The sequence below is a fragment of the Anguilla rostrata genome, chromosome 2 (assembly GCF_018555375.3).
Source record: "Anguilla rostrata isolate EN2019 chromosome 2, ASM1855537v3, whole genome shotgun sequence".
NCBI lineage: Eukaryota > Metazoa > Chordata > Actinopteri > Anguilliformes > Anguillidae > Anguilla > Anguilla rostrata.
Window position 1 is genome coordinate 22,571,259 of NC_057934.1, and position 16,015 is coordinate 22,587,273.

Below are 16,015 nucleotides of genomic sequence, written 5' to 3' on the forward strand. Positions count from 1 at the left end.
ACATGACAGAGGGAGCACCCCTGTTGTGCGCCACATCCATACACTAAAAAAAGTGACCGTGTTGGCACCAATTGATTTTCCCCGGGTTTTCGAACAGCATGCAGAAGTGCGGTTTTTGTGCTGCCATGTTGTACAAATTGGAGCCAGAGACTGCGCTGCAGGGTAAGAGGGGGCCCATATATGGTCATGAAGTCCAGGCCAGGTCTGGGTCATTCACAAAGTGCGTGAGATACCACTTCCTCTGAGTGATGCTCAATGTCTAGGCAGTGACACAAACTGTCCCTGGTCGGTGTACGAAATATTAAATTGTCCAAATGACACAATAAAATACAAAAAACACTTATTGCAACGACATGTTTTCAAAATTTTAACCACATTGGTACCACTGATATACCCTGAAATAGGTGCCTGGAAGACCAATAGTGGAGCCAACCATGCTGGTTTTGGAAAGCAACATCTCTCAGTAAGACCAGGAAGTGAGTTTGACTTTGACTGTGCCTCGCCTCTGACCGAAAACACCGAGCCATGCAACCCCAGCTCCACCACTGATCCAAAAAAAAAAAACAGTCAGACCTCACCACAGACATGCGGGGAAAACCAAATGGCTGCGACTGTTACAAAACAAAACTCTGAGTGACAGCTGTCTGTTGCCCCTGAACTTCTTACCAATGGGACTGCAAATAAATAAAGTGCATGAGCAGACATTCTAAGCACCGTAAACCGACCAAGTTCTGCTCCTGCCATGAGACCTTAAAAACTAAACTCTGCCCCCGGCTGGAGCGGACCAGCTGCTCCAACGTGCCCAGATACGGCCAGCCTCACCTTGGCCCAAGTCAGTGGGTATGCCTACTAGCCGCTCACACAGGTAGTAGTCCTCCGGGTTGAGGAAGGGCAGCTGCTGCATTATCGACTGCTTGGGGATCAGGTACAGAACCTCAGCAACGTGGCCGTCTTCGATGATGGACATGCGTCTCACTGAGTTCTTCCGTTTGACCCGGTCCAGCACCATTTCCTCGCTCCGGATCGAGCCGCACAGCTTCCCCAGAGCATTGAGGTGCGGCACAGAGGGCATGGCGAAGCCGCGAACTCGTGGCCACGAACTCTACTGCCAAAGAGCCAAGAGACTGTCAAGCCGTGTGCATCCCCAAGCTCCTTCTGCAGCCACATAAGAAGATTAAAACCTGTGTATTTTTAGTGATTATCTCTTGGGAGACGTGACCAGGGCATTAAATTGTCACGATTGATGGACTGCCATACCTGGACAGTCCCATGGGACAGAGATATTAAAAGGAACCACACCAACATTTAATCCCACCCCACCAATAGGATTCTTTAAGAAGATTACATTTTTTCACATTCATTTATTTCAGTTTAAATATGCAATCGCTTCATGGCTTGGTAAGCTTGCCCACATCTGTGTAATTAAAAGCACTCCCTCCATTGTTGGATTGTTGCACCAAAGATTGTTTGGATTTGATTGGGTTAGGGAAGTACAGCCTTCTCTTCTTTGGATGAGCCTGAAGATTTAGATTATCTAACCTAGTATTTTCAGTAAAATTATAATACCATGGAGGGAATTGAATTTAAATGTCTGTTGAGCACAGAGATTAAATAATATTTTTGATTAAAGATGTTGAAAGACAGTCAATGTCACAACGAAGCAATGTACTCTCATTCATACCATCAAGCTTTACATGACATTACATTTATTTAGCAACCATTCTTATCCAGAATGACTCACAATATAGGAGAATCAAAGTGCATTCATCTGATTAAAATGAGCAATACAGTCACACTTGGATAAAACATTCCCAGACCAGCAAGTAAAGCACCATACCAGAAAAGCACCAATGCTAGTTAACTAAGCTAACCAAGCAAGTTATATACAGGTATAAAAATCTAAACCATAAAAATACCATAACCTTATTTACTGAAATGTTTGCGTTACTTGCTTGCGGACACTATTCTGGTCACAAGCCCAGTTTCAGTTCCTACAAGCACCAATCCCCCCATCCACCCTCCCCCCCCCTCCACATTTCTCTATTACCGCTTCATCAATTATAGATGACTCTTCCATACCAGTCACATTCCATTTTTAGAAAAGCCTCGCAATTCAGAGGCCATTCGAGGGTGCGTCTGCCTCTGGTCCCAGTTCCCGGTTAAATCACCTTAAAAAAAACAGAGATAACTACACCCAGAGACAGAGAGATGGGAGAGTGACATAAATGACTTGAACTAAGGATTAAATTACTAGACTAAGAGTCCAGTAAGGCTTTATATATAGTTGTGATGGAAGGGATTACAAAGTAATGCTCAGTCCGCCATTTTGTCTTCACTGACAGGAAACCAATCTGGAATCCAGCTACTAACAATCAAACAATATCCTGATGATGCCGTTATAGTAAAATTTGTCCTTCAGCCTCTTGGTGACAAGGGTGTTAAAGGACATACTGTCCTTCATCTTTCTGGTAAATGTCCTCTTTCCGTGCAGCAGTCTTATGAGTAGTTGCACCTTTAAGAACCATTTTCAGAGTTCACAGATTGTCACGCTCCTAAACCCTACAACACGTCTATAATGTGTACCACACCCCTACTTAGAAGAATAGAGGAGCCCACATTTTAAAGCACTAGATTTAGTCAGTTGCACCAGTTGTGATATTTCATTATTTACAAGGTTAAACATGAGTATGTTTATTAGTAACTTATTCTTTCATCTACAAATATACTACAATATGTGTTGTACATGTGGTGTGTGTATATGTATTCGTTGTAGATGTGGTGAAATGTGGCATGTGTATATAAAGACAGAAATGACTGCAGGCAGCTTGGATATTGTATAAACATATATGTGTTTAATTATGTGTCCTGGTGTTCTCATAGTTTAAAGATGGCTAGCATTTGCGGATATGGTATTGGTAACAGAGAGCCTCTCTATGACAATACTGTCCAGGAGTTTATTTCTAGTAACAATAACAACAAAACAAACTGCAAACGTGTAGCTAATAACGTCATTTCAGCATATTAAAAACAGGCGTACATAAATAATCATACAAAAGGAAAGCCTCATCATATTCTCTCTAGTCATGTCAGCATTCCACCAGTGAAATCCCAGGAGCAGAGCAACAACTCTGCTTCCTTTATTACCCTCTGGAAATCTCCACTCACGCGAAAAAACTGCAGCAGAGCACACCTCCATGCACAAGCCACTCTCCCTCAGTATCTCTCTCTACTTCCCTTCTCCCTCATTCTTTCCTTATCTCTTTCTTCCTCTCTCCTGTAATCCCTCTCTTCATCTTACCTCTCAATCTGTCATTTCACCTCCTTGAAGCCTGCAGCATGCTACGCGACCATGCAGAAATGCGCGTACACACACACACACACACACACTCACGAGCACACACACACATACACTCACACGCACTCACTTTCACGCACAAACCCGAGAACAGCACCTCTCCCCTGAAGTGTCCTCACACTGTAGGCCCCCTGCTTACCGTCCAGTCCGAAGCAGGATGTGATTTTCTGGGCATACTGGCATATCCCCTCGTAAGGAGGCTGCTGTTCCTGTCGCTCCCCCATCCCTTCCCACCCCAGACTTGCTCTGTTGGGCTGGGCTGCAGAGAGCTGGACTCCTGCACCATCAATAATGCACGCAGCCAATGAGCAGGGAACAGAGCTGCCCCCCCCCCCCCCAAACACACACACACTCACACACACTCACTGCTCTGGCAGATCATGCCGCAGTGCAACAGGGTCTCAGATGGGTGTGGCTGTTTATTCTACTTTAGCCCCCCCACACCCACACACACAGACAAATACAGAAACATGCTCTAACAAGCATACACAGATAAATGCACACAGATACACACAATCTGCCACATATACACATACACATATACTGATTCACATATTCATAAACACACTCACTAACAGTCACACACAAATGCACACACATGCCATATATACACACACAAGCACAAAAGTGCACACGCATGCACATACACAGTAACAAAATGGTTATTGATTAGCAGAGTAAAGGCATTAAAAGCACTGAGATTTGAGCTCAGCTCTTTGATGATGAGCAGAAGATAGCAGTTTCTTCAGGCTAAAACGGGAATGCTTCAGCGCTGATCACATTAGTGGACAGGAGCCCCTGTTTCAAGGCTCTCTGCTGCAGTGCTGTCTCTGTCTGAGTGCTTCAGAAAGGATCGATTTCCCAGCAGAAAAACTACTGTATTGCAGAGTTCTGTGAAGCCCTGGAGCTTGAATAAGGCCTGTTATTGGATCAAAGGTAACCCAATCACCTCCACTACAGCATCTCTCCCATGGGTCTCACTAGAGGGGAAGTGCAGCATGCAAAATGTATCAATTCGTTTGATTTTTTCACAGACAATTTTGCTGCAGGCCCCGTTAGCCTTGTACCAAAATCACAGGCACGGTCCTGTCTGCCGCAAATCAGTAAGCACACAGGCGCATGGTAGAATGTGGCACTGCCAGGGGTCCTGCGACCCACCGCGGCATTAAAGTCCGATCTGGCAACCATGGCCAAGTGCCCTGAGTGACGGCATCACCCAGTCACAAGACCTGCCTCCTGACCACCACTGGCACTATGACAATATGTGTGTGTGCGTGGGTGTGTCCGTGTGTGCATGTGTGTGTGTGTGTGTCTGTGTGTGTGTGTGTGTGTGTGCATGTGTCCGTGTGTGTGTGTTCGTTAAAGTTCAGATTCTCAGCTTTTATTAAAGAGTATTTTTATATATTTTGGCTTCACCATGCAGAAATTTCAACATTTTTATTAAATTTCAGCACTTTTTATACATAGCCCCTCCATTTCAGGGCATCATAATGTTTGGGACACATGGCTTCACAGTTGTTCCTGATTAGCAAGGTATGTTCAATTGCTTCCTAAGTGCAGCTTTCAGTATCTAGTCTTGATTCTAGGCTTTTGCCTTTGGAGTCTGTTATTGGTGTTTGTCAATATGAGGATCAGACTTCTGCTAATGAAAGCCAAGGAAGCCATTATGAGGCTGAAAAATAAGAAAAAGAGACATTGGTCAAACATTAGACTTACCAAAATCAACTGTTTGGAAAGTCATCAAGAAGAAAAAAAGCACTGGTGAGCTCAGTACTCACAAAGGGCCTTGAAGGCCAAGGACGACCTCTACAGTTGATGACCGAAGACATCAACCACATTGAAGAAAAACCCCAAACACCCGTCAGACACATCAGAAACACTTCAGGTGGCAGCCATGCATGTGTCAGTGTGCAGCAGACTTCACAAACTGTGGCTACACTGCAAAATGCAAACCACAAGTTAGCTGCAAAAACAAAGCAGCCCGGTTACACTTCGCTAAGTAGTACCAAAAAGAGCCTACTGGAAAAAAGACATCTGGACAGATGAGACCAGGATTTACTTGTATCAGAGTGTTAGCAAGAGCAGAGTGTGGAGGCCAAAAGAAACTGCCAAAGATCCAAATCACCCTCCTTCATCTGTAAAACATGGTGGTGGGGAAGTTATGTTTGGGCATGTACGGTTGCCACAGGTACTTGCTCACTTGTCTTCAGAGATGTCACTGCCGATAGCACCAGCAGAATGAATTCTGAAGTGTACTGATGCATCTTACAGTATCTGTTCAAGTTCAAGCAAATGCCTCAAAACTCATTGAACAATCACGGCACTTCATCCTAAAGCAAGACAATAATCCCAAACATATTGCTAAAGCAATAAAGGAGTTTTTACAAGCCAAAAACAGGAAAATCCTTGACAGGCAAATTCACTACCTCGATCTGAGTCCAATTGAATATGTGCATCGTGCACTATCCGAACACGGCGAGAGCTGGTCCCTGGTCATCAGGCATGCGTTAGGTCGAACCGTAACGTCGTCGATGCGCTATCCTCTGTTAGTCTGAGGAGGGTGTAGACTACCACATGCCTCCTCCGATACATGTGGAGTTGCCAGCCACTTCTTTTCATCTGACAGCGAGGAGTTTCACTGGGAGATGTGTGGTTCATGCTATCTCCCTCAGATCCCCTCCCAGTAGGAGTCACTAATGCAACGATCAGGACTCATACCCTCACCGGTTTCCCACTCGCGAACACTGCCAATTGTGTTCGTTGGAACGTCTGACCAAGCCGGAAGTACCACTGCCGGGGATTGAACCTGGGTCTCTGCAGTGGTAGGTGAGTGCTTATACCTCTGCCCTACCCAGACGGCCCTGATGTAGGATTCTTTTAATGGTGGATGTAGATACTTTGGTACCTGATGCCAACTCCTTCACCAGTTCCTTTGTTGTTGTCTTGGGTTCAGTTGAACCTGTCGAACCAAAGTTCGTTCAGACCTGGGAGTTAATTTGTGCCTCCTTCTAGAACGATGCAGTGTCTGTGTGGTCCCAAGATTTTTATATTTGCATACAAATGTTTGTGGTACCATCAGTTGTTTGGAAATTGCTCCTAAAGAGGAACCTGACTTGTGGAGGTCCAAAAAACATTTTCTAAGGTCTTCATGGATTTTCATGGTATTAAGGACAAAAAGGCAGTAGCTCTAAAGGTAGGCCCTTAAATACAGCCAAAGGTGCCAATTAACTCCGAATTAACTCTTAATTATGACAATTGGCCAATCAGAAGCTTCTAAAATGTCATTACAACAATTTCTGAAATCTTCCAGACTGTTTAAAGAGACAGTCAACTTGGTGTATGTAAACTTTCAGCCCCCTGGAATTCTGATCTAGTGAATTAAAACTGATATAAATCTGTCTCTAATCGATTGTCTTAAAATTACCTCTAATGTGAACAAAGTAGATGCCCTAACTGACTTGCCAAAAGAAATGTATGGTAACATGAAATGTGCGGAGTTCTGAAAAACTAAGTTTGAATATCTTTTAGCCTAGGTGTATGTAAACTTTTGCCCTCAACTGTATTACTTCACACCCTATAGTATATCCAAGGTTTTAATCGAGTGACTCACTGAGGCCATGACGGGCATAAATTACTCGCAATTCACACCAAGGGAGTACTAGAACCAAGGCAGATCCACAGCCAACAGCTGTGAGCTTCTCATACTGGACAGTGCTAAAAATCATGGAATGCTACATTAATATTTTTCTGTGAAGCACTGGCAGTAGCACACTGTGGACTGGCTGTCCTTAGCACACCCATATTTCGTTGTTACACACAAAATTTGAAGCTACTGCTGCGGAGGTTAGAAATGAAGAAACTTTACATGAAAAACTATGTGACCTCCCTGGAGGTCAGACATGACGGCGTGAACATTTCTTGCCGGAAGTTGAATTTTGCACACCTACAAAAGGTATTCTACATTTATATTAACACCTAGGTTCAGGGCTCTTAACTCCTTGGTCTACTGTGAGTCCTTTCATGGCATTAAAAATAAATTATAAAAATGGATGTCCGTATGGCTATAGGATATAAGTGTACTCCTCTTAGATGCATTGCAGAGTGCCTTGCATTATTTATTTCCTTACAAAATGTCCTTATACAGGAACAAATGTGATCCATTTTCACTGGTTGGGTTTCCTGGTACTGGAGCCATTGAGTTTGGGAATTGTATCGAGTACCACTTGTTGTTTCGACACTGCTAGAAAGCAGATGTTTTATGAGCTAAAAGTAAAACATACTCTGCTTGGAGCTCTTTTTGAAGTTTTTATTTTGCACATTTGTTTTTTTACATTTTAGCACATTTTTGAAAACTCAACATTTTTTGCAATACAACAAACAATACTGGCTTTGTTAAATCCAGATCTCAAAAGTCATTTAAACTAAACATCAAATTCTTATTTCTCTAATAAATAATCCATTTCATTACTGATAATTGCTTTTTTGTGTGAACATCAATGCATCATGCAACACACTTTGATAGTCATCTTGGCATTGAACAAAATGCTGTTTGTTCCGTTTTGCTGATTAAAGGGAACTGCTACTAGAAAACACTTGAAATAAATGGCAGAGAATGATAACTTATAAAAATATCACATTAGGAGTCCTGTTTGCTCGTTTAGAATGCCCTCCCCCAAACACACACACATAATTATCTAATTACCTTTTAATTGACAGTAAACTCACATGGGTGACCTGGCTCGACAACATATCTGTTTTTCTAAATGGGGATAAGGCATGCAGGAATACAGAACGATCACGCAGTGAGTAATGCCCCCACCCACTCAGTGCACAGTCTGCCTTTTTCAATGAGAACTCAAGCTATGCTTGATTGAAAGGCCAAATACATGTTCTCTTTCCTTCTTGCATTGGAAATAAAAAAAGAGCTGTGATTTATTTAAGAGCCTGATGATGAAGTGGAAGAGAAAACATGAGAGCACATATACAGTAAACTGATATTTGAATATTAACTGCAATGACTCTCCTCAACTAAATAAGTTACAGGCACTGATTACTGCAGCTACTGTCTCTAAAACTAATCAGTGCAGGTCAGTGCAGGGACAGTGTCATGCCCTTAAATTTATTTCTAGCCCGTAGTGTGAATAGAGGAAAATATCACTGTGTGCAATTTTAAGTTTTAACAGAGTATGCTTAACATTTATATCCAATGGCTCCACCTGATGCGATCACAAAGAAACATTTTCATATTTTAACTATAATCATTCATACACATAGCAGCTACATGCCTCAGTGTCAATGCTTGTTATTGACACATTGTAAAGTGCTTAAAGATTTTATGCATGCCAACAGCTACATTGTATGTCTTCAGTTTGTTTTATTTAATTTTTTCATTCTAACAAAGTGAAGTATGGAATAAATGAGAAGCGGCATGTACAAGAATCCAGCTTGGCTGCCTTTCACTGCAAAAGTACTGACACGCAGGCCATCGTCCCTGAAACCAATTCAGCCATAATTTTGGCTAAGCTGTTTGTACAATTTAACCAGAAAAGATGCAAAGGGAAAAGAAAGCTTTTACAAGGTATCTATTTCCATTTTTACCCACTGGAGATATATAAACAGTTGAAGACGATGCAACAAACTGTAACGACTGGTGGAAGCACTAGCAAGAGGACTCAAACGCACGACTCAGAGACAAGAATTCTTGATTAAAACAGTCTTTACTTGCAAAAGGTTCAGTACATGGGAAGTCAGGCAGAAGATCAGGCAAACAAATCCGACAGGGAGAAGACAAAGGCGAGGTCCAGGAAAACAAAGCAGAGATCATGAGAAGAGTGCACATAGACGCCGCATTGGCCTTTGGATCGTATGTCAACGTCGCTGCCATATTGGAGCGGGCAAGACTGGCCTGTAAACAAATACAAGCAAATGGGGGAGCTGCGGTTTTTCTGGATAAAAAGCACTATAACGTTTACATTTCTCAACCGATTTCAATGAGTCGTTTTTATATTCAAGGGTTTGTGGGTTTGTGGTTTGTGTGCTCTCGCCTGGCGAAGATAAAATAAAAAAAAACACCAAGAGATTTAATGGCACTGAGAGAGGGGAACACCCAAACTAAATACACTAGGAGATAACACACAAACTAAATACACTAGGAGATAATGAGGGACAGGTGAAACTAATCAGGGCGAGGCAGGCAATCACACAGGCGGGAAACACACAAGGGTAGGAAGTGAAGTTTCTGAAATGAGATGAGGTGAGTATTTAAAAATAAAAGCAGAAAAAAATGTCAAGAAACAGAGAGGTGAAAATTTCAAATAAAAGACATAACCTAGGGAACAGGGCAGGATGTCACACAAACATAAAACTCAACACTGGTTGCATTACCTTGGCATGTCACAATGCAAGTGGTTCAAAATTCAGATTGTCTGGCTGGCTCTAACGTCCAAATTCTCGGTGAGTCCCAGAGTTACGTGCAAATTACATCAGTTTCCATTGACTGTTTCCACACTAAGCAGGCAAATTGAAAACATAGCGAGTAAATTTAGTTAAGCTAGCAGTGTACAAGCTCACAGAAAGAATACAATATAATAGCACTGATTGATGAACAATCTATACTGACAAAGCCTCTGTGGAAGGGACTAGAAGCTGCTAGGGATCATTCTGGTCACCTGAAGAGTTTCAGAGAAAAGCTGTCACTGTAGTAAAGGCCTTTAGTCCAGCAGTGATTGGCTTATGGCTTTATAAACACGGCACAATTCGTGATAAAATACAGCTTGCGAATCTGGCACAGCTTGTGAATTCCAGTCTGTGAACACAGCTCCGTTTTAACCCAAACTGTTTTGAATATGGTAGATAAAAAGGTAGTTTGAGAACAGAAGAGGAAGATTATGACAGATTTGCCTCAGGAAATAACTATTATGTAATAAATAATAATATATAACAGTGCTAATACACATTATTTGTGATACAAATTCTGTAACATATTTTTTAAAATATTTTTTAATAATCAACATAAATGCAAGAAAATGTTTAATATGTCTACATTACCTTTTCCATGGTATTTGCAATGTGTGCCTTCTGGTACTGTATAGACTTTTTCCACGACCACGTCATTACATAGACTATGCCACTGCACAGACCATGACAGTGCATACACTATGTAACTACAGACCACTTCACTACATAGACTATGCCACTGCACAGACCATGACAGTGCATGACTATGTAACTACAGACCACCTCACTAAATAGACTATGTCAATTCAAAGACTATGACGGTACATAGACTATGCCACTGCACAGACCATGAGGGCACACAGACTGTATCACAGACCAGGAGGGTGCATAGACTGTGTCACAGACCATGTAGACTGTCACAGACCATGTCACTGCTTGGCTTAGTTGAGCAGCTGAGCAGGCATGTTCCTCCCATTTGAGCAAACTGAAAAGGACTTTGTTATTTTGCTATGTTCAAACAGCTTCTGATCCTACGCTGCCGATCAAAACTAGAGATATGGAACTCATTACATGTGTGAGGTAAATTCATCAGTCAAGTGCTATTATTTTCACAGGATGAAAGTGAATTTAATTAGGGAAAATCTCCCGGTGCAAAATGCGTCATGCGTGCAAGGCCTCAGCACGGCAAAATGGAACCATCATGCCACAAGTGCAGAAACTGCGCTGCGCTCTGAAATCCCCACCTCCTAATAACCCCCCCCCCCTCCCCCGCCCCCCATCGGAACAACTCTCTTGCTTCAGCTCAATCTAGGTCCCCATTAGACTGCATAACTCTCCCTTTCCCCCGGCAGTGTAATATAGAGGTAGTACAGGCAGTAGTGCACAGTCTTTCTCAACTCAAGAGTGAATCATTTAATAAAGAAATGCCTACAATCTAGGCAGGCATCAAAGCATAGTTACCATAGTTCCCCACTGTTACACAACAATGTACATCGTATAGATTGTACAGAAAAGACATCACCACTGATTCCAGCAGAAGCATTCGGTGAAGGGTGGCTTAACATGAAAACTGTGCATCGCACACACTCTGAAATGACCAGCTCTCACAGAAACGTCTTATCCATGGCCTGAACTTGCACACTGGATTTATTAACAAAAAAAGGCTTATTAAATGAAGCAGTTGACATGAAATATCTTATCTGAAGATTAAGTGTTTCATCCAAAACTAACCCTTTATTCATGGGGTTGGTATCTTTTCCTGGACTAATTTATTAATGAAAAAATAAACATATTGATTCCTTCAAATGGGCGGCACGGTGGTGCAGTGGGTAGCACTGTCGCATCACAGCAAGAAGGTTGGTTTCAAATCTTGGCTTGGGGCCTTTCTGTGTGGAGTTTGCACGTTCTCCCCATGTCCGCGTGGGTTTCCTCAGGGTACACCGGTTTCCTCCCACAGTCCAAAGATATGCAGGTAGGCCACCTGGAGACCCTAAATTGCCCATAGGTATGAGTGTGTGAGTGAACGGTGTGTGTGCCCTGCGATAGATTGGCGGCCTGTCCAGGGTGTATTCCTGTCCAATGCACGCTGGAATAGACTCCAGCACCCCCCGTGACCCTGCTCAGGATAAGCGGGTATAGATAATGGATGGATGGATTACTTCAAATGACTAAAAATGAAATATCCTCTACAGTTCGACTGTAACAAGTTTAATAAAAATCCAGATCAGGATCATTTTAATTTGAACCAAAAACTCTTTTTATCTCTAGGGTCTTAATTCATTGTTCATTCTTTGTTCATGCCCCTTAATTAGGGATAATTATACCTGAGCAATACTGGAGCCAGAAACGTTTGACAAGATTCATTGCTAGTCTATTGTTTCAGTGCTGTCACAATGTTAGTATGACATTTGCTCAGTCCTGCCAGAATGTTAGTATGATTACTTTTATCAATGCTGCGACAATGTTTGTGCAAGGTTTCTCACCACTGTTTTCCTTCTATTTACTCTTATCTGCATCAAAAGGCTGCATTTTAATTCCATTACTGTGGACATATACATGTATCACATATATGCCTTGTATCATCTATACATACTGTATCCCAATACATTGCTCCAAGTTTGGATAATGCCTATAATGAATAAACTCCACCAGACAAGATTAAACTACATTTGAGGCCAAAAGTTTACATACACCTAGGGTAAATACATTCAAACTCAATTTTTCACAACTCCACACATTTCATGTTACCATAAATTTCCTGGGCTAAGTTAATTAGGGTATTCCCATAAGAGGTCTTTTCAAAATAATAGCTAAGAGGCAGATTTATTTCAGCTTGTATGTACTATATCAGATTTTCAGTGGGTCAAAAGTTTGCATACACTTTGTTAGTATTTGGTGGCCTTGCCTTTTAATTGCTTAACTTGAATCAAACGCTGGGGGTAGCCCTCCACAAGCTTCTCACAATACTTTGCCAGAATTTTTGCCCATTCCTCCTGACAGAACTGGTGTAACTCAGTCACGTTTGTATGCCTCCTTGCTCGGACACGATTTTTCAGTTCAGTCCACAAATTTTGTATGGGATTCAGGTCAGGGCTTTGTGATGGCCACTCCAATACTTTCACTTTGTTGTCTTTAAGCCATTTTGTTACAACTTTGGAGGTATGCTTAGGATCATTGTCCAGCTGATGTTGCTTCAGTATTTCTTGATAATCCTCCTTCCTCATGATGCCATAGATCTATTTTCTGAAGTGCACTAGCCCTTTTCCAGCAAAACACCCCCAAAACATGATACTGCCTCATGCTTCAGAGTTGGGATGGTGTTCTTTGGATTAAAATCCTCATCCTTTTTCCTCCATACATAGTCCTGATCATTATGGTCAAACAGTTCAATTTTTGTTTCATCTGACCAGAGAACACTTCTCCAAAAGGCTAGGTCTTCATCATGGTGATCACCTGCAAACTTCATTCTGGCTTTTTTATGCCGGTCTTGGAGTAGGGATTTCTTCCTTGCGTGACAGCCTTTCAGGTCATGGCGATGTTGGATTCTGATCTCTTAATGGGGGTGTAGATATTTTGGTACCTAATTCCCCCAACTCCTTCACCAGTTCCTTTGTTGTTGTCTTGGGGTTCAGTTGAAAATTTCAAGCCAAAGTTCATTCAGCCCTGGGAGTTATTTTTGTGCCTCCTTCCTGAACGATGCAGTGTTGGTCCCAAGATTTTTAGATTTGAATACAATTGTTCATACAGATGCTCGTGGTACCATCAGTTGTTTGGAAATTGCTCCTAAAGAGGAACCGGATTTGTGGAGATCCAAAAAATATTTTCTGAGGTCTTGCCTGAGTTGCTTGGATTTTCCCATGGTATCAAGGGCAAAAAGGAAGTGGCTCTAAAGGTAGGCCCTTAAATACAGCCACGGGTGCCAATTAACTCCCAATTAACTCCTAATAGCAGTTAGGAGTTAATTAGGAGTAGGTTAATAGTTGGTCTGGTGTTGGTTAGTAGTTGATCTGGTGAGAACTGTTTGTGCTCACCCTTCCTGTGCCTTCCATTTCCTGTGCTACTATTTCCTGTTACCTTTGCCCATAAAATACAACCCTGTGAACCTAATCACCGCCACCAAGTGTCCAAAAATAATACTGCTAAATATATCTAAACAAAATAATATGCCAACAATAAACATAAATGGCTCCTACACCAACAATAAACATAAATCGCTCCTATAGTCATCATTATAATGACCTCTCTTCTGCGATTAACATTCTTCATCCCATTGGTCATTTCTCTAAATGCTTATCATTTGACTATTACTGGTCACGACCTCTTACACCCGCAGTGTCAGTCTGTCTCAGGAAATGCATTCAGATTCCTCCCCCTGGTGCTAGTCTTGCTTAACTGCAGGATGAACACAGGCAAGAACGCACATGCACAAGCACACTCTTCCTTCCTCTGGGTTCTGGGAGCTCAAACTGATCTACTTTATTCAATTATAAATTTCATAAGAAGCAGTGGGAAATTATTGGAATAACATAAACAACTGTAGCAACAGTAACTTTAAGTTTCTATTCCTTTAAAGTTTGTTTTGGTACAAGATGTTGTACATTGGGAGGTCTGAGTCTTTGATGAGTGCCTGTTGTCATTGATGTTACTGAAATTGGGACGGAGCGCTGGGCATCAACACTGACAGGGGCTGTCATGCATGTGATTGCAACAACTGGCAAGAATGAGAATCTTGATCCCAACCCCCTATCCCCCTATACACCCTTATTCTTCCCCTAGAGTGTCCCAGTGGGCACAATACCTTTACATTTCCACTTCTGCACTGACAGTAGCCAAGCAGTTTTCGGCAAAGGGAAGAACAAATACCCCAAAAATGGCATAATGTTCAATTTAGCATGCTAATGAGTTCACAGTTCTCCAATCCTGTCACTGTGTCACTGTGTGATACCCCACAGAGGAGCTTTGGGCTGATAAGCTTGGTTTTGGGTGAGTCATGGAGGGTGACCTGTTCTTTTGCAGTTCCTACTTTTGAGTCATTTACGCCTTTTCCACCAAGGCATTCCGAGGGTCGGTTCGGAGCCGGTGCCTAATCGCAAACCAGTTCTTCGCTTTTTGACAGCAAAATAACTGGCTCTCTGCCAGGAAAACTGGTTCCAAAGCGGAACCAACACTTGGCTGGTCTAGAACAACCGCTTACGTCAGGGCCTGGGGTGGGTTATCGTGACTAAAACCTTGTGACTGCCAGGTAGAGTGAGAGCACCTATTGTCGACCACCTTCGTTCGACAGACAGGAAAACGTAAACTGAGTTGCAACTATATATGAAATAGGTGAAATATCGGTAACAACCTGTACCTAGTTATGTAGGAAAAAATTTCCTTGTTATCCTCCAGTGGTTATTTTTTCAGTACTTTCACAATTTTTTTCTGTGCCGGCAAATAAGTCAGAGGTGGTCCAGCGCTAGGTTTTGGTTGTTAAGGGGACGTGTATCGACCACCCCATATAAATGAATGGACCTTGAAATAAATTTGCTAGCATACTGTTTAAGTGTCCTGTCTTGTGTATTTGAGGTTAATATGAGAAAGGGTGGTTGCTATCAGCACGTCTAGGAATCCGTACATATTCACTGTTGTAACCCACGTCGCAGGATGCAAAATAGCCGCTAGGAAAGCAGTTTGAAATTATGAAGCAAAGTCTGCGCCACTGGATTTAATGGGCCGCGATGAGATCATTCCGAGCGTGTTGCTTGTCTCAAAGTTGATATAGTAAATAAGGCAGTAATAATATAACTAAATGTATATGTATGAAGTTGGTTTTTTTACATTTAGACAGTTCATTATCTGTATTTTTACAGGACATACATTTTAATAGGTAACGATGTTGCTGGGAAAGCGGAGACGTATACAGACGTATACAGTGACGTAATGACGTGGCTCTCTAGCCCATGGAAAAGCAAACCGGTTCTTAGAAGGTTCGCAAGTTGAACCAACTGCGAACCGGCACTAGCACCAGTCCAGAACAAGAACTAGGTTCGCATTGGTGGAAAAGGGGTCATTGTTGACAGGCAGTTACACCCTCTTGGCTAGAGAAACGGATCCTGAACAAAACAATATAATGACCTCAGAGGTATGGGATACACACTGATTTACAGGGATGTAAACTGACTTACATTAATACACGATGGTTTGCATATAATCACAAGCACATGG

The 16,015-nt window shown here is 42.2% G+C and overlaps 1 protein-coding gene across 47 annotated transcripts in view; it reads right to left on the minus strand.

Annotated features, from left to right (window-relative positions):
- The window catches only part of ablim1b (actin binding LIM protein 1b), a 142,508-nt gene that overhangs the window by 108,637 nt on the left and 17,856 nt on the right, over nt 1-16,015 (minus strand). For 22 of the 47 annotated variants that reach the window (XM_064321320.1, XM_064321310.1, XM_064321313.1 and 19 more), the window contains exon 1: nt 823-1,087. The exons of 1 other annotated variant lie outside the window; for it this stretch is intronic. In XM_064321320.1, the coding sequence (XP_064177390.1) occupies nt 823-1,072 (250 nt within the window). In that variant the 5' untranslated portion in view covers nt 1,073-1,087. Of the gene's footprint in view, nt 1-822; nt 1,099-3,494; nt 3,584-16,015 lie in introns of those variants that run through there. 24 more of the 47 variants (XR_010328251.1, XM_064321312.1, XR_010328250.1 and 21 more) reach the window with 17 other exon arrangements.